General features: G+C 24.8%; 1 protein-coding gene across 1 annotated transcript; it reads right to left on the bottom strand.

The window, feature by feature from the left end:
* Nucleotide 1: 1 nt before the first annotated feature.
* LOC112603250 (WD repeat-containing protein 78-like) lies at nt 2-17,408 on the bottom strand. The gene is made up of 14 exons (XM_025351750.1): nt 17,245-17,408; nt 14,558-14,721; nt 10,094-10,192; nt 9,868-9,943; nt 9,014-9,127; nt 8,839-8,948; nt 7,645-7,886; nt 5,075-5,220; nt 4,336-4,499; nt 1,726-1,902; nt 1,384-1,557; nt 1,235-1,312; nt 314-415; nt 2-109 (listed from the first exon to the last, which is right to left on the bottom strand). The coding sequence occupies exons 1-13, from the start codon at nt 17,336-17,338 to the stop codon at nt 326-328; spliced, it is 1,728 nt and encodes a 575-aa protein (XP_025207535.1). The 5' UTR covers nt 17,339-17,408; the 3' UTR covers nt 2-109; nt 314-325.
* Between the last annotated feature and the right edge of the window lie 2,058 nt (nt 17,409-19,466).

The following is a 19,466-nucleotide window of genomic DNA, read 5'->3' as shown; positions in this document are numbered from 1 at the left end:
ATAATTTTATGTGTTTAAATAAACACACTAAGGATATATTTCTAGTTTGAAATTTTTCAACTAAAGGTTACCTTTTTGTTAAATTGAGACTAGCACATCGGCTGCTACACTGAAAAAAAACATTTTATTTTAGGTATATTATAAAAATATACAGGTGATTATAAACATAATAAAGTTTATCATTTAATGTTTGTTCAAAACTGTTAAATCTTGGTCAAATAAAGAATTCATATTAATTTATTAAAAAGTAAAAATGTAGGTAATTTATAAAAAAAATAAGACAATTTTTAATTATTTAATAATAAAAAGTTACCGTGTGTTTTTTCTATTTTATCATCATTGTTTTTTTAATTATTTGAACCAGTTCATGATTTGATGACATCATATTCTCTAGAGCTGTTAGAATAGAACTTTTCTGAAACAAAAATGAAATTTATTGTTGTATATACAATTTATAGTACAATTTTAATAAAATAACATACTATCTAATTTTAAATCCTGACCTTATGGTTCAACTATGACAAATATCATGGATAATTAAGTGGTTTAGTGTTGACATCACGTGCTTGAAATTAGTAAAAACCAGGCTTCGAATTACCTCATCAAAAGAGACTCAAAATAGTCAAAATGTTGCTAATAATTAATTGTTAAAAAGGAATTAATCTCTTACGAGTTGGAGTGGGTAGTAGATAAAACTACTCTTTAGTCTTTATAGATATTTGTCATAGACATTTTAGATGGCATCGGCGCCACTAAGTCTTATAATATCTAATATTGTCTTAATTTTGATATTAAATAAATTTCTTAAACTTATTATCTTCTATTAGAAACTATATATACCAAATTCATAATTATAGAACTTTGAAAATTTTAATTTGATAAAAATACAAAATTATAAATTAAAATCGTAAACATTTTTTTTTTTTTCGGAAATAATTATTTCAATTCTAAATTAATAGTTTATACTTGATGCAATTCAAAAAGTAATTTTATATAAAATAATTTTTCTTATAAATTTTAATTAATGTATAGGTACATAGATGTAAAATATAGTTTGAAAACATCTAAAGTAGGCAGTTTTTTCCTATTTTTCCAAAATGTTGAAAAAAAAAACAAGCGATTAATTTGTTTTAAAAATATGTCTCTCAATTAATATCTAGGTTAAATAATTAGAAAATAAGCAAGTACCTAAAATCTAATATACTCATTAGTCATTAATAATATAAAACATTACTTGAAGAAATGACGGCGAAGGCATGTTACTGATGTGAAAACATCTAACCTGGCCATTTACATCACCAGTGACAATATTCTAAAACTCACAATTAATACTTAGCTATGTTATTATTTGTTCATGATTACCATTAATCAAATAATACTCACATTACCGTGTTTAGAAAATTTCACCAGAGAGAAGTGTACGCCTGTCTTGCATGTAAACATCATGACAGGCTCAACCGTTTTTCGTGCAAAATCCCAAATACATATGACTGCGCCACTCACACTGACAATAACTGTTGAATTGATTGGCGACCAGTCGGCGTCGTCTACAGCGTTCTGAAAAGTGTACAAAATTGCATACAAACATGAAGTACCATAGATTAAATATACTTTGTACATTTTATCTTTGGAAGTAGATACATAATATCAGAAACTATATGGCATTATGTAAATTTATAATCATTTTATCATTTTACGAAATACGAAGCGTGCATGATAACGTACACAATAACATAAGGATAGTAGTGGTACGTCGACGTTTTCCATCCAAATTTTAATTTGCCAGTCAGCTCCGTATGTAATGAAAATACTCGAGCAGAACGGCGAAAATTTAATTCCGTAAACTGGACCATTATGAGCCACAAAAATTCTGTCGTACTGATTGCAGCTGTCGACTGTGTTCTTAAAAAAATATTATATGCATTTCATTATATTTTTAAAGACAAAAGTGTGTAGGTAGGCGTTTAGCTATAATTAGAGTTAGGATTTTGATGACCTAAAAAACACACAAAAATGACCTAAAAAACACACAAAAATGCCCTAAAAACTTCAAAAAATGACCTTAAAAGTTATCTAAAATACTAATTAAGTAAGTGAAAAAACTTATTTATAAATAATAATTTTTATTAGAGATATGGGTATAATAATGGGTGTAATAGTAGAAGCATTTAAATAATTTATTTCAATATTAAAAATAAATTAAAAAGTAAAATATAAATAAAAGAAAATTATATTAAAAATATTTGCGTAACATATTTTGTATAACATTTGCCCTAAAATCTATAATTTGTGAAAAATGCCCCACATTGTATAAAAAGTACAAAAAATGCCCTAAAAGATGAAAAAATTACTTAAAATGTTAAATGACGTTAAAAAACAAAAAAATGCATTTATAGTTAAAAAAGCAAAAAAATGCAAAATAAAATTAGAATATTCTGCATCAAGGGAGCATGAAACAAATTTTTAGCAAGGATAGCATTGTACAAAATAAAAGGAAAAAAATGCAAAAGTCATCAACATCCTAACTCTAGCTATAATTTTGTGTGTTAAACTCAAACGGTTTAAACAATTAGTTAACCATCTGAACGATCGGCTATAAGCAGCAGCAAGAATCAACGTAATAAAGTAAAATCAATAGCTGATCATTAATAAGCAGGGCTATGATTTGTATACAACAGCATATTTTTTTGTAACTTCTGGTTGTTATTGATTTTGTCAGTAATGTCCACGAATCATCTCATGATGAGATAGATGGTGGTATTTTTATTTTGCATGTTTTTGCATGTTTTGGATAAAATACTTAATATTGCATAGATGGAATAAAATTAATATTATTGTATATTTCAATTAAAATAATGCGAAAAATGCATGTTTTATAGTATATTTCGTATTTAATTCTAGTCCTGCTGATTAAAGTATAAAACTTGGTTTTTTTGTCAAACATAGATTTTATTTTTATAAATCTAATCCTATGGCACAATAGGTACGCGATAAAATATTGAATAGATTGACGGAGAAAGATAAACACAATTAATAAAAGTATGAACGTCAATATGAAATCCGAGATAAAATATAATTTGTCGAGTACCTATCTATTAGTGTATTACACACAATCCTAGGTATTATAGATATAGTTAAATAGATGTGTTACGTTCACAAATTAGGTTTGAATATTTTGATGTACCTATAAATACTGCTCAAATAACATGTGAGTGTAGAATGTAGTATGTATATGCGTTGATGTAGCAATAAATTGCTATAAAAAGTGTAAAACAACATTTACTATAGTTATTACTTATTGCCTGTCTACTTAAAAAAAAACGTCTAAATATCACACATTTTTCAGTATTTTTTTAATTTTTTTTTTGGGGGGGGGGGAATTAATTCAAAAATCTAAGTATAATGCGACCCAAATAAAGTTTTTCTCTTTAAAATAAAAAAAAAACAAAATGCTTAAAATCTGATTACAGTATTACACACACTACGGTTTGCAAGACGTCGAGAGACGATTAGTTATAAACTTTTAACTGATAAATATATAAATATATTCGTGTGCTTACAAGTTAAAATGTATTGCTCACTAAAGCTTAAAAAATAAAAACAATTAATAAATAAACATTTTGAACATATATTTTAAATTGTTTTCAGGATTAAAATGTTTAATCATAAAATATAAATACCTACTGTAATTGTATTAATAGTTATAGGTATATTTAATCATATTATATTGTGGTTTTAAAACTATTTTTTTTCTGTGTTTGTATTTTGTCTATAGTTTCTTCAAATTTAATATTATTTACAATATCATCATTTTAGATTCTAATCAAAACAATGAACCATTAGTTTGATAATGATGTGTTTTTATGTATGTTTGTAGAGTGTACTGAGTATAGACTGTAATCATCTTTTAGAACAGTAAAAATGTTTTGATTTTCAACTAGGGATAATTTTTAGTAGCATATTGGATCTAGTAAGTACTTTGAAGGTACTCGAAAATGAATAAATACTATAGATTCTTGAAATAACTTAACAATTTAAAAAATATATTAAGAACATTTTATAGGGATTTTAATTTGAAATTTAAATAAAGAATAAAGTTTATTGTTATTTTTTTGTATTTTAAAAATATAATTTGTAGGTACTTAATAAATGATTATATATCATACTATTTTATGCACATAATATTTTAAAATGTAGTATTTTTAATTTTTTTTTTTTAAATCTGAGGAAATTGGCTAATCTTTGCTATTAGACAGTAGTGGTGAAATGGGTAAATTACTAATTTTACCATTACTGTGTACTATACTATGTATTGGAAATCCATTATAAAAATACCTGTACGACGAAACCAACTTTAGTTCCAATGTAGTATGTACTTTTATTAGTTGGATGAAACGATATGACCGTTCCTGACATATTTTGTACGATCGTTGAATGGTCAGATTTGTTGGGTTTTGCGGCATCGTTTCGGATTCCACAGTATATTAACGACATTTGTTCTGAAATCAATTTTACAATAAAATCATTAAATTTACATGTTTTATAAGCTTTTTATAATATAACATTTGTTGAAAGCTAGAGATCTAGTTATGTGGTCTGTTGTAGAGAGGTGAAGCGATCATCATTTTCCAACAACGGGACATCATATAATGTTAGGTACATACAACATACTTATCTACATTCCATGTAAACTTTTACTATTTATTTAATAAAATTTTATTTATATATATACACAATTTGGAGAAAGGTCTTAGGTGTGTTTAGCACACTCAGTTTGGAAATTAACCCGTTCAAATTGTTGTGTTTGAAAATACCACGGGCACATTTGCAGTGTGATAAAACCAAAGTATGCACTATTATAGTTTTATCATTGATAAAATAAAAATCACCCTTTCCCCTGTTTATACAATAATTGTTTTTTGCCAAAAATTAATCTAGTTCTTTGGTGAATTCGCCTATAACTGCTATAAATGTTCAACGAGAATGAATGTTCTACCTATATGCTCTAATGAGTAATGATATCGCCAACTACAAATAATATATTTATATATGCCATTAATTGTTAGTTATTCACCTGTGTTGTAAATCTTGGAAGCACCGCTTGACCATTTTCGTACTGATCCATTGCCATCAACGGACAGTATAAATTCGTCTTCTGATGTATAACTTTTTTGTAGAAACGATACAACACTCCATATAGGAAAGTTTTGTAAGTGTTTTCTATAATTAATAAATATAATTATCAAAATTAATACTTGATTTACAGAAAATGCAGTAGCAGGTAGGACCAATTCTTATAAGGACCGCTATACAACAAAAAAAAAAAAAATTATATTTTTGTATAATAAGAAGCGTAAAACATTAAAAATTAAATATGAAGGTATTATTTTGATACTTATTGGTACATTCATACTATTACTGGCCCCGAAAGAGTTACTACAATAAACGACAAATTCCTTTATTTTATCCTTTAAATATACTGTTTACTATGATAATAATTTCAATAATATGAATTAAATAATAAATTAACAATATTAAAAAAAATTTATAATATAATATTGTGTAATAGTTAGCCACGGACTAAGATAGAGATAAGATCTATGGTAGAATTTAGTTAGTTACATACACGGCTATAAATAATATCTAATGATTATTTTTTGTATGTATTTTGATTTTGAAATTTTTACTTTTATAAGTTACCGAGTCAGTTGTACTTAGTGTAAAAAATCAATTTAAAATAATAAACTGGAATCATTCATTGACAAAAATGAAGTAGAGTTAAACATTACTATTAAAACAAAGTTACCAAAATTGAGATTAAGAAAAAAAAGCGTTTGAAAAGTTAACAAAAGATGACTCAATAGTTGATCCATTTAAAAAATTTACTGCAGAAATACATAATAATATGACGAATAAAGTGATGGAAAGCATGGAAAAAGATTCATAAAAAATTAATCAAATAAACATGGACTTAATATGTTTATCACAAATTCAGTTTGATGACTTTAAAAATCGGTTGCCACCAAATTCTTTAAATGCACTTACCATAAAACTTAAATTATTACATTGGATAGAATGGATAGCTTACAGTCAAAGTTATTAAATTTTACCTCTAGTTGGAATAAGTTAAAAATATCATTACCTGAATCGGTTGAATCGTATATTAATAATGATAGCTCTGAGTGATGAAAACTAAGACGATGATGCGAATATTTTCAAAAACTCTTGTAATGAAAAAAAGTATGTACAATTTATACTACTTTAATGTAATAATGAAATTTAAGCTTTGTATAGTGATGCATATGAATAATTAACATTAGATTATAACTTATAAGTATCCACTCACGCTTCCTTCAACCCAGGTAATGCTTTAAATATTTTTATTACTTTAGCTTAAATGTTATTTATTTATTATATATTGCGCACTAAACTTATTTGCTTTAATATTTATTTATCAATTAGGGGGCTTGTGAACGCTTGTTTTTAATTTTAAAAATAATTAATATTTGCTTGAGGAATACTATGAATAAAGATAAATTAGAAGCTTTTATGCTTATGGCTTCAAATAAAGATATTTTGAGTAATATAGATTCTGATCAAATAATTGAACAATTGAAAAACGAGTAGGTAAATTGCTTCGTATAAAACTTAGTTATTAACGTGCATGTACTTAATAATGAAATTTCAATAATAATATATTTTTGTATTAAAAATGTAATTATTATTAATTTAATTATCCAATAAAAAAACTAAAAGTTGATTATTGAAGAAAAAACTGTCAATTTTTATTATAAAGTAAGAACAAAACGATGTGTTATGAACAGTTCGAAAAATAAAAAAAATTATTTAATATTTAAATGAAAGGATTAGAACATTAAATGAAAGTTTAAATTGAAAGTCTATTATTACAAAATATTTAAGGATATTTTTTAAAAATATTTAAAATTTTAAAATATCAAGTTAGAACAGATTAACCTTATCTAACCCAAAACTGTTATAGGTAGGCGGTAGTACTAATTTAAGGGTGAAACTAAACAAATTTTGAAGTTTAAGTAAAATTATGCACTTTTTTGGGTGAGGGGAGGAGAGGAGAGAGTTACATTTTCTGTGAATGGGCCAGTATGATTCATATTTCCCGGGTCGAAAAAATTCGCCAATTCGTCCCCAGTATAGCAGGCTTACTATAGTAATAATAGTGTTTAAAAAAAAATTATTAGAGATCGAAAACAAAATATAAATTTATTTAATTTGAAAACTCCACAAGGAATCGAAATTATGTCTCTTGAGGTGGTTTAATAGGTTTGGAATACCTGTTAAGAAATCGGAAATTTTCCAAATGGCTTGGTTTTTGTGCGGACCACTTTATTAATACATACACAATTAGCACCTATTATATAATATTTATGTATTTATTTTCAGATCGATTGAATTAACTAAAGTTGATAAATTTAAATCGTTCAAGTTGTGAGTAGGTACCTATTTTCGAGTATCTCTTGTTTGTAGATAGTACTGGTTTTTAAACAGAATATGTTATTACGTCATTATCTATACGCTATTTATATGTCTAATTATAAAATTATTTTGTGTTATTGTTAATAATATATATATATATATAACTAAACATAGAAAAAAACTATAATTTACTCATTGACTATCACTGGATCGCAGGTTTCTTGGACTATGTCCAATATGTATACGTATCCTCCGTGACTACCGGCGACAAGAACGTTAGCGTTGGTTTTTGAGAAATCAAGGCAAGTAATAGGTTTATTAAACTCGTACATTCTTTCCGGATAAACTGGATTCTTTAGTGACCAACAACAAATAGCGCCTTTAAAACCGTTCGGTTCGTCGTTCCATTTGCCGTATCCTACTGCCAAAATCTCCTAAACACCAATAATATAGAATTAAACACCTATTTTAATGTTAAAAAATATACGTATCGTAATTATTTAAATCAATTTATTCATTTGTGGTGAGATATATTTATATATTTTAAGAATATTATAGGTATTTAAAACTTTTCGACGTTACGCATTATTATTATTACCTAGGTATATATTATAATAGTCTAAGCTATTCTAAGCTATTCTAATCACAATTATTCCATTGAAAAAATATTATAATTATATTTTTTATAATATTCTGCTATTTATAACATGAATTTATTCAGACCGTTTTATCTTCTATGTATTTTTAAGAGCTAATAACGATATTGTAGAATTTAATAATAAATATTATAATATACCCATAGGACATAATAGTATTTACAATATTACTGTAAAAAATGCCGAACTTTTATTTTATTAATGTTGTATTATTATCCCTTAATTATAAATTTAAAGTATGCGTATAGGATAAATTGGATCCTATTCTGTATATATTCTAGAAAAAAGGAATAATACAAGATATTACTAAAACACTCTATTTTAATAATATTATTATACCTATATTTCAAAACATACACAAGATATTCTTGAATCATCTAAATATCCTAATGTCCAATGGCGCCTAACTTAGATCCTTAAAATGTCCTTAAAACGTTCTACTCAAGACATTGTTTAAAGAATAATAATATCGCTAACAACCTTTAAATCATCACATTTAAATTTTTTAAATATTCTGTAAGCAACATGAGATGGTCTTTTTACTATAATAGAACAATAAAAAAAAATCAGATTTAATTCCTACTACGGTGATCAGCTTTTAAAATATATATAGGTATCTGCTTTTATAGAATCTATTTCTTGTCCAAATATATAATTTATTATTATTAAATTGTTATGGTCATAAGTTTATTGCACATTCATATCCATGACTCATGTATTGTATACTTACTTCATTTATAGTATTCCATACGAACGAAGAGACCGAAAAATTCGATAATTTATCGTTTGAAAATTGTAATATTTCTTCTAACGTATAACGGTAAGACATTGCATTCAGTTCTATAAATAAATTAAAATTAATTTAAGTATAAAGCACTAATGACTTGTGTGATTAATTTTCATACTGTCACTTGAGTGTTGTGTTATGAATTCAATCTGTTTTTTGGAAAAATTGTTTGATGTCACAATTCGGTCAGTTATAAATAACATTTTTTTGAAATTGTTGTTTGGTATGATTTCTAAAATATTTCAATTATTCAAATAAATATTTTTTATATAAAATTATAAATTATGAACAAAAAAAAAAAAAATGTTTTTTGTTTTTTGTTTATGTTACAAATTAAAAACAATATTTATAGAAATTTGACACTTTGCTAAATATTTATAAGTAGGTACTATTAATTTTCTACATACTAGCATATTTTTATACATTTTAATTTCGCTTTTAACTTTATTTTTTTTTTCAAATTTGTGATAAATATTACGTTATTTTAACTGTAACCTGCAGATTTTGGTATACATAAATTAATCTTAATATTTTCTGAAATAGAAATTCACTCAATTTATTTTTACAATTATTTAAAAGATAACATGCAAATATTAGACCTATAAAGCTAATGAATTTATGAAAAATATTAATTTGTGATTTAGCACGAAATGTCAATACTCAATTAATGTATTTTTAAGCGAGCAGTTATTATTTGATAGCTGGCAATACAAAATAATTTTTTTACAAAAAGAAATAGCTGAAGGCAAATTTTAGGCCCCAATTTTTAAAATTACACATCTCGGGAATGGGTAGAGCACAAACGACGATATTAAAAGTTCAAACCAGCACAAACGAATGGCATAATAAGCAACATCTTTATAACTTTATGTTTCACTGAAATATTTCTCGTCATAAGATTCATCAATGGATGCTTAACACATAAAAGTATACAATAACTATTGTAATTATAGTTCCTAGCTAAATACTAACTTTGGATTTTTTCCATTGACGTATTGTTACCGATTTCTTTTTGAAGTATCCATACAGATGCAATATTTGACTGGTCCTAAATAAATTAAAATAATTTATTTATCTATACTAGTATGCAATGATAGTTAATATTCATTCGGACTAATAACGATATGAAATATAATTTAAAAACCTGTTATGTATGTGAATACAATTTGAAATTAAAAAATTGTAAATCATTGCCTACTTTTAAAGTGATTGCTTCTGTTTGTGTGTGTTGTGTTCTTTGAAAATGTCTTGAAGTTTGTACAGCATCAGATAACAAATATTTAGTAGTTTTTGGTATCTAAAATCAAAATTATACACAAATTAAAGTTAAAATAATTTAATCTAATGATAAACATACGTTTTATTAAGATGTGGTATTTATATATATATCAATATCATCCCCTTTTGAAACAGTAAAAATGCTTTAAATTTCAATTTTTTTTTTTGTAATGAATTGAATCTAGTTGTTACTTTTTGAGCTATATGTTATATATGTTCTAAAATATGTTTATTATATGATTTCTAGTCTTATAATTGTATATTAATACTAACTATTATGTCTTGAGTTTTTGAAGAAAATTAAAAACTTTAATTTTTAAATGTATGTAATTAAAAAATTATAATAAAAAAAAAATCGAGAAACTTGCTCGATTGGATACATTAGTTATCGGGTCTATAAAGTATACAAACCTTATTAATAAGTAAGTTATGGTAGTCTATAACGGATGTGTTAAATTTGAATTCAATTATGAATCGTTGTATACAACGAAAAACGATTTTAAGCGGTTACAGTATACATTATTAACCTTTATTACAATGATATTTTGTTGTCTATTTATATTACTGATATTAAAGTAATTTATTTTACTAATACAGCAGGTTGAATTAATTTTCCGAAAATATTACTTTTACTAATTTATTAATTTTTATATAATAGGATATTTGTTTTATGAACAATGGAATATTAATAAAATACATCAATTTACCGTAAAAAAGTGATAATAGTTTTGTGTCGTTAGTGATAGAAATAAGCAATAGCTTAAAATGCCTTAATATTAATCTAAATATTTTGAAAATATCATTGTGTGTAGTAAAATATAAAAATAGTGTCACTGATAATTGTTTTTTAATCACGAAAAATAATTATTTAAAATTAAAGTTGTACAAAAATTCGAATAAAAACTAAAATAGCTATTCAAATAGTCTCATCCAACAGGATTATAAAAAGCAGGTTTTACCTGAAAAATGTTTGTAAAGAAATCAGAGGTTAGATTTTCCCAGTATTTATACAGTCAGTAAAGTGATGCTAGATAAATTGCGATACGTTTTATGAAAAATAGAAGTAAAGTGCAGAAACCTTCGATGAACTTTCAAGCATTTAGGATAGTATCAGTTACCACGGAAATAACCCGAATAACAGATTCGTATTAAAAAATTTGAGGAACCAATGAACAAATGAGAGCTTTATATCAATTATAATTTATGAAGTGTAAATCTAAGTGTAGATATAATTGTATAATATGTTTGCCCACTTTTTTTTTTTTTTTTTTTGTAGCATTTTTACATTTTAATATTGTTCTTGTGTTTCTATACATTTTACAGTATTAAAAGAACTTATACATTTTTCATTACTTAGTGTATTGATTATAAGTTTATAACAAGTCTTAATTAATATTTATTTATATAAATATAAAGGTAAAAATGTCTCGCTTACTGAGCCTGTTACGTATTTATATGGAATTATGACAATACTTATGTTCTACCACACCAACCCCGATTTGTTGGATGAATTCTTTAGTAAACCAATAAATCAATCAACGTACATATTCAGTTATGAAAAATCAGTATTTCCTTAATTTATAATAATAATATATTGCCTATTTACCTATATCTATATATAAATAACTGTTGGCTGTTATCTACATTATTATACGAGCATTATGATATATGTATATAATAATAATAAATTGATATTGACTATTGTTATATAATATAATATTTCATATCCATATAATACCTATAATACTATGATAATATAAATGCATTTTAATCACAGAATCATTCCAAAAAATCGGTATCGAATACAATATCACTAAATAATTTTTAATTATCATCAGATAAAAGTCTTTGCTGTTTTAAAATAAATATTATTGAATAATTATAACCAAATTATTTCATCAATGTATGTATGTATATTAGTTGTTTAATATTTTTCATTGTACTTGGAAATTTTATCAGCAAAAATTGCTTAAAAAGCCACAATTATGATGAAATAAAAGAATACATATTATATTGCCTATTTTGAAATATTGACAGTTTGGCATAATGAAAAAAAAATCATTAGTCTGCTCATATTTTTAAAGGAATGATTTCGAATATAGCTCGGTAATGTATTGGTTATTGTAACGACTAATAATTGTATTAAATTTAAATTCAAGTATATATCGTTGCATAAAAAAATAAAAATCGAGAGAGGGGAAACAGTTTGTCACTCTTTTTTTAAGGATAGGTATATATTTTATATTTTTTCAATTAGTTATTAGGTATACTGAACTAACGTTTATAGGTACAGTAGAACCTTGATTATCCGAACATTCTGTTATCCGAATTTTAGAACTCGTTAAAGCACTCGTAATTTTGTTTGTCAAAAATTATAATTAACATAATATGTTCCCATGTATGTAATGTATTTCTAATAATGTAATTTATGTAATACAATTTTAATAATAATAACAATAAATATATGATATAAAATATTTAACTGTGTTTTAAAAATTTATTAATTGGGTTTTTTTTTAAATTTCCAACACCCGAACTTTTGCGTATCCGAACTAGGTGCGGTCCCAGTTAGTTCAGATAATCGAGGTTCTACTGTACTATAAAAAATTATATAGGTAAATTTTTATAAAATATTTAATATTAATAGTTTTTATCATTTATAATTGTGAGTCATCATCACTAACATAGGGATCTTAGCGCAATGTGAAAAAACCTAGATATTCAACTTAAAAATAATTTACATATTTTGAAAATTGAAGGCCCCGTTGCAATAACCAGATAAACGTCCACATTTTTCAAAAATCGTTTTTTGATATAGAAATATTCAGAAGAAAAATCTCTATTGATGGGTGCAAAAACCGAATAAATTTAATGAATAATATTGAAATAAAATGATAAAAACTATTTTTTTAATTTCTGTTGTGCAATAAACAGATACGTTCGGACGCATCCATTGAAACAGTATATATCTGTTTTTTTTTTCATTGGGCACAAAACTGAATGCGTCCAGACGTACCTACTAGTTTTTGCGCCCAATGCTTTTATACAAATTTTGATTTTATATTGGTAGCAGTAGCCAGTTATAAAGAATTGTATTTTTTTTACATAGCATTAGAATAAAATAAAAAGTAATTTTGTTATAATATATTATATTGTTTTATGGAGTCATCTGATATAGTTTTTTTGGTGATTTTTAAGTATTGTTGTACATACATAATAATAATAGTGAACGTATTATTATCTATTGAATATAGTAAAATATTTTGTTGGTTAGTTGGTTGAAATAACCAAATACATCCAAAAACAAAATTGGACGTATCCAGTTATTACGATTTACGACCATTGAAAATGTAATCATAATAGTTTTTTAATTTTTATAAATATTATCATAAATATAAAATTCAAACCAAACATAATTTGTTTGAGTGATGTATCTTATTCTAATAAAAATAATAACATCACATTTTCAATTTTTGGTTCATTTACTAATTTTATAGATAGTGTTTTGTTTTTTGAACGTTTTGAAAAATGGACTTATTCCGTTATTGCACCGGGGCCTTAATTATATTGTACAATGAGTAACAATAGTGTATAATAATAAAATAAAATAATTTAAGTAAAATTATAATTTTTCAAATTTCTACGATCAAAATTTTTTAAGTTACAAAAAATATTAAATAAAATCATTATTTTTATTTAAATTTTGTCAACATCTTAATTTCAAACGCCTTTAACAAATGTTGTGAATAATATTACTTTTGGTAATTTAAATTTGTTATTAGAACAATTTATGAAGAACTTTGTACTTAATATTCAAGTTTTCTAACTAACAAATAAAAATTTGATCAATATTTATCAAAAAAAAACTAAAAAAGATTAAAATTTCAAAAGTATCTATATAAATAATAAAATATACTGCAGGAATAGTGCTAAAATTGGGAATTTATAACTGAGATGTAAACTTTAGAATACTCAATATAAATAAATGAAAATGGCTGAACCTACAAATTATCATATCACACTTTCTAAAAGTAATTACAAATGGCTTACTAGTTATTGAGAAAACTTAAATTAGAATTATTCTAACTTTTGCCGTATTTGAATAGGCAATATACATCAATATATCATTATTGACATTATTTATTATTATGTTATATTTAATGTATACATGTTATATATTAATATATAAGATAGACCTATATACTTATGCTACATACTTACGCTAAGAATATTAGGATAGATATTACAATCTTTAAATATTATACTTTGAAATTTAAAATATGAATGGCATGGAATTAAATACCTAGATATATATTTTATTTTAAGACGTTTGATGCTTACACGATTACTATTTATCATAAATTATACCATCTCATATACAAACCTCGTTTTGTGTTATGTTTGAAATATTCTTGGTAGATGGTGCCAAAGACGGTAATTCTAAAAGAGTATTGGTTTCAGTTTCATACAATGCAGATTTGAAGTACTGAACGTCGGAGGTCTTAAATGGCTGATTTTGAATTTTGACTACTTTCATGATTTCAATTTCTGAATTATAAATAAAAATTTAAAATACTTATAAATAATTTATTAAACACATTCATTAGAAATAGAATAAACCTTTAATTTGGCCGAGGTTTAGTGGCCGGTAATTATAGTTCTAAATATAATATTCAAAAGCGTCCGCTCAGGCACGTCGTCAAGGGGAGGTTCTTGGGGGCGCTCTAAGAAAAGTCAGTGGCCCCAAACTGGCCTCTTTGATTTTATTTTTAAATATTTTAAATATTATGGCATTTAATCGTCTCGAATCCTATGTATATATGTATATATATATAATATATATATATATTATATTACTCCATATAATTAATGATCATATAATAAAAATTTAATTCTAAGATTTTATTTTATAAATATTTGTCACTCGAGAATTTGAGATAAAAGTAAGAAAATAACATATATATTAGATTAAATTTCAAATACGGTTATCGAACGTACATAAATGAATACAACTACAGACAACATTACAATAGTGAACCTATATAATATGATAAACTTGCTTAACAAAATAGCAATATAACATTATCTATTCTCTATTGAGTTTGAGTATTGATTCATTCAAACTACGCAGTATTGGAGACCGTAGTAGTTAAAAAGGCACGATATAATAATTAAGAGAACTTTAATAAATTATTTTAATAATAAAAAAAAACTTGAGAACCGAGAGGTAAGTACGATAATTATACATAGATACTTCGGATGAATTTTACCTACCAAAATCTTATTTATCTACATTTTATATTTACTAATTATTGTAATTATTTCCTTATTAATTAATAATCAATGTTAATAATGCATTAATGTAATTTTGAATATTCTAGCATTAGGTAGTAGCCAGTAGGTAGATGTTATTCCATATATTAATTAATAGACAAATGTTAGGTACTACATATTTTACATTTTTAAGACATTTTATTCTCTGTATAATATTGTCAATAAATTTAAGTACCTATTTTATTTATTTTTATTAATAAAATGATTATTATCATTAGTGTTTTATTGCATTATAATATGCATATTGTTAATGTCAGCACTTAAACTATCTGTATAAAGTATAATATTATAATTTATAACATAGGAGGTAGTACGACTATATACATATATATATCTATTTTTGGACTTTTATTATTTACCATTTTATGACTACATTATTTTAATTAATTAATACTTTTATTCATGAAATTTTGATTAACTTAATCGATAATATTATAATTAATTTTTCATACTAATTGGTAATGGTATCTCTATTTATTATTCTTAACCGGAATACAGACAATACTTTGTGAAATTTAGTATTATTTTTATAGACATTGTATAATAAAAAGAGAAGTGGTAGGGAGGTACAAAAAATAGAAAGAGGCTAAAAAATGTCGACCCCCTTATGGAAAATGTCTGGCTATGTTCCTGCGTCCGCCGAAATATAAGTCATAAAGGGAATTAATATAGACTATGCCCTACATCAATAGTCAAGAATACAATACAACATATATATTTTTTTTACAAAAGATAAAAAGTTAACAATAACTAAAATACTTGTGGGACCCTGGTCCTCATTTTAATTTTAATAACTATAGTAGTATAAATGTCGTATAAATATAAGAATTCAAAAGTATCATTTATCATGCATGATTTCATGGTCATTTGTGACATATTTATGAACTGTTAATAATAATAATAATAATAATAATAATAATTAATAATCGGGATAAGTGACTAAATCAGCCTTTAATCGTTAAGGGTACTATCTATAGGTGTTCGAACACTTATTACTTATACTGAATTATTTCTCTAATTATTAGGGAACTACTTAGAGCTACTTATTTAATATTTTAATAGCGTTAATGGGCAAAGTGTATATTTGATCAGTGTCTAATGTTTAAATAAGTTCGTCGCATTTATAACAATAAGTATTCGTGATACAGTTAACATTGTGATTATTTAAGCGAATATATTATTGCAATACCAATTTACTGATCAATCACATTTTCGATAATTGGACATTATGTATAATTGTATACTGTGAGTAAATACCGTGTGAATAGTAAAAAGATACGTGAAAATAATTCAAAATTGTTGGTTTAAATTTAGCAACGTCGCTCAAAATATTTTATGCTCAATCGAATTTATTTATATGCTCTATTATAGTTTACTGACACTACTGTCTCGTGGTTTTATCAATCTAATGAATATAATTACAATTTACTAATTATTTGATTATTTTAGAAGTCGGTAAAAATAAATAGATTAAATTAAAATCCAAATTTATTAATTGGTATGTTTTTAAATTGTTTTATTTAAAATAAACATGTATATTTATATTTACTGGTTTTGATTATACGTAAATGAATAATAATAAAAATCTACTTTATACTTATATATAGTTATATACCTATTTAACTTAATCTGCTGTAAAAAATAATAATATAATAAATATTTTGTTCTAAATTTATAATATAATTTACCTACCTGCCCAACTTTTATTAGGTAAATAATAAAAGTAATAATGCATACCGTTTTCTAAGCTTGTACATATTTTCTCAATATTATGTTCGTCGAAATGATATATTTGTTGTAATTTCTGTGTTTTGAGTTTGTATTTATCCATTATTGTGTTTTTCTGATGCAATTATTTTACAAAATAAAAATTCATAGTTTTGGTCATCACTATGAATGACTATAATATGACGAAACTTGAAAATAAAACTAAAACTTTTGTTACTTTGTTATTATCGATTAAACAGACAAAAACACATAAGTTAGTATATTATAACAATGAATTAAGAAAGCGAGTTGAACCTGTAAAATATTTGTATAAAAGGCAATGCTTTTAAATATAAACACTGATTATATAAAAAATTAGGCTATATAATACATACTAATCTTAGACGAATTGTTCAAGCTAATATTATAATTAATTTATAACATAATAATTTATTGCGGACACAGGTTTTGTTATCAAAATACTTATTGCGAACATCAAGTTAATAAAAACCACGTGAATTGTGCACACAAATATTTTCTTTCGTCACTTTTTCGGGACTTGGACAAACTACTAAAAAATAAAATGGGTGGAATTAAAAATATTTTTCTCTTGCAAAAGAATAATCGTTATTCTTAAAATGTTTTTTTATAAATATATCGTCATTATAAATTTTGTGGTAAACATATTTTTGAAACAGTCTGTATAAATATGTTAATCTATTAATTTCACTACTTGAATAATGTAACATAACGTGGTTATTGAATGCTGCCAACGATTATCAAATTTTAATTTTAATTATTTAATGGTAGTAACGCAGGGGTTACATTACTCTGGCATTCGTAACTCAAATCGCTGTTTCCCGGAACCCTGGTTAGATTCTAATTTTTTTTTTATAGATTACAAATTATTACATTTTTGACCTTGAGAGCCATGGTAACGTAAACACTTAAATTATAGTTCTCCTAACAGATATACAATATATAGAAAAAAATAATTATTATAATATATAATGAATATTTTATATTCATTTAAATTTGTATTATATTATAATTCCATTTTATTATAATATTATAAAATATATATTTTTTTGTCGATCTTACCAGTAATATAATATTGTAGGAATATGATTTTTACTACATTCTCGGCCACCATAACATAAGGCAGTATTTTGGGCTATGTAGAAAATTCTTACGTAGGTATTACCTATAAGATTTATTGTTATTCAATTTTTGAAATAAAATGAAAGCAATTGTCATTGTTGTCAATGAAAATAGTTTTGAATTTGACATTTTAATTGGAAAGACGATAACATACAAATTATTGTACGATAATAATTAATTATTTATATTTATATAAGACTTTAATAATAAAACGTTTGTCTAATAACTCTAGGTATACATATTATTATTGTTTGCAAAAAAAAAAAAAAAAATGGGTTGGTATTCATTAATCGAAAAAGAATTAATAATTATTAAATTTAATATTATAGTTTCTTACTTTAATTTAAATATATGGTATCTATGCGTGATTCTGAAATTTCCATTGCAGAACCGAAAGTCCGATAAATGATAATAGATAATGGCAATTAATAAAAAAATGAATAGTTTTGTAAGATTATTATATAATGAAACAATACAATCGTCTGCAATAGGTGAAAGAGTAGAGGTCAATGCGCTAGTTAATAGACATTAAGATGCTACAACAAGGTTAATAAAATATTATTATTACCTATACAATAATATATTTATACGATTACGAATTACGATGATAATAAAAAGGAAATGGAAGTGTCTCGGCGGCGGCAGCATCGACAGCTGGACCACGGTCTCAGCGCCGGGCAGAGAAACTATAAACAGTAATAACGATCGATAATGCAATATTCTCTTTTATTATCAGTCCAACCGGCCGATGGTGGCGGCAAACGAAATAGTGCGAAAATCAAAATCGTTCTTTTATTCATAGTATAGTCTGCTGAAAAATTAACCGTAATTATAGTATCTTTAAAGTTTAAAACCGCGTAAAATAAATGAATAATAAAGTTAACGAAAAAAGTGAAACGGGTGAATATCGCAAACGATGTACACACGGTATTCCGAAGAGTATCGAGACGATTGTAATCGCAGTTTTGTAAATCGACGTCGATAGTAAAATTCCTCCCCATAGTATTGTGTTGCTATATAAAAAAAAAAAATAATAATAAAACAATATCTATCGCCAAGGAAGTTACTCGGGGGGAGACGCTCGCGGAGTC

The sequence above is a fragment of the Melanaphis sacchari genome, unplaced genomic scaffold (assembly GCF_002803265.2).
Source record: "Melanaphis sacchari strain LSU unplaced genomic scaffold, SCAv2.0 Contig9_pilon_pilon, whole genome shotgun sequence".
NCBI classification, from domain to species: Eukaryota; Metazoa; Arthropoda; class Insecta; order Hemiptera; family Aphididae; genus Melanaphis; species Melanaphis sacchari.
Note: the sequence above shows the minus strand (reverse complement) of the source record. Positions and strands in the feature narration are given on the sequence as shown.

What these genes read in the sequence shown, in the direction of transcription:
- LOC112603250 (XM_025351750.1), bottom strand. Translation starts at nt 17,338, where the DNA reads ATGGATAAATACAAACTCAAAACACAGAAATTACAACAAATATATCAT. An exon ending in AAGTTGGTTTCGTCGTACAG is followed by an intron (nt 1,903 to 4,335) that starts GTATTTTTATAA and finishes TATTTTTTTAAG; the next exon opens with AACACAGTCGACAGCTGCAA. An exon ending in TACTATCCTTATGTTATTGT is followed by an intron (nt 1,558 to 1,725) that starts GTACGTTATCAT and finishes TACACTTTTCAG; the next exon opens with AACGCTGTAGACGACGCCGA.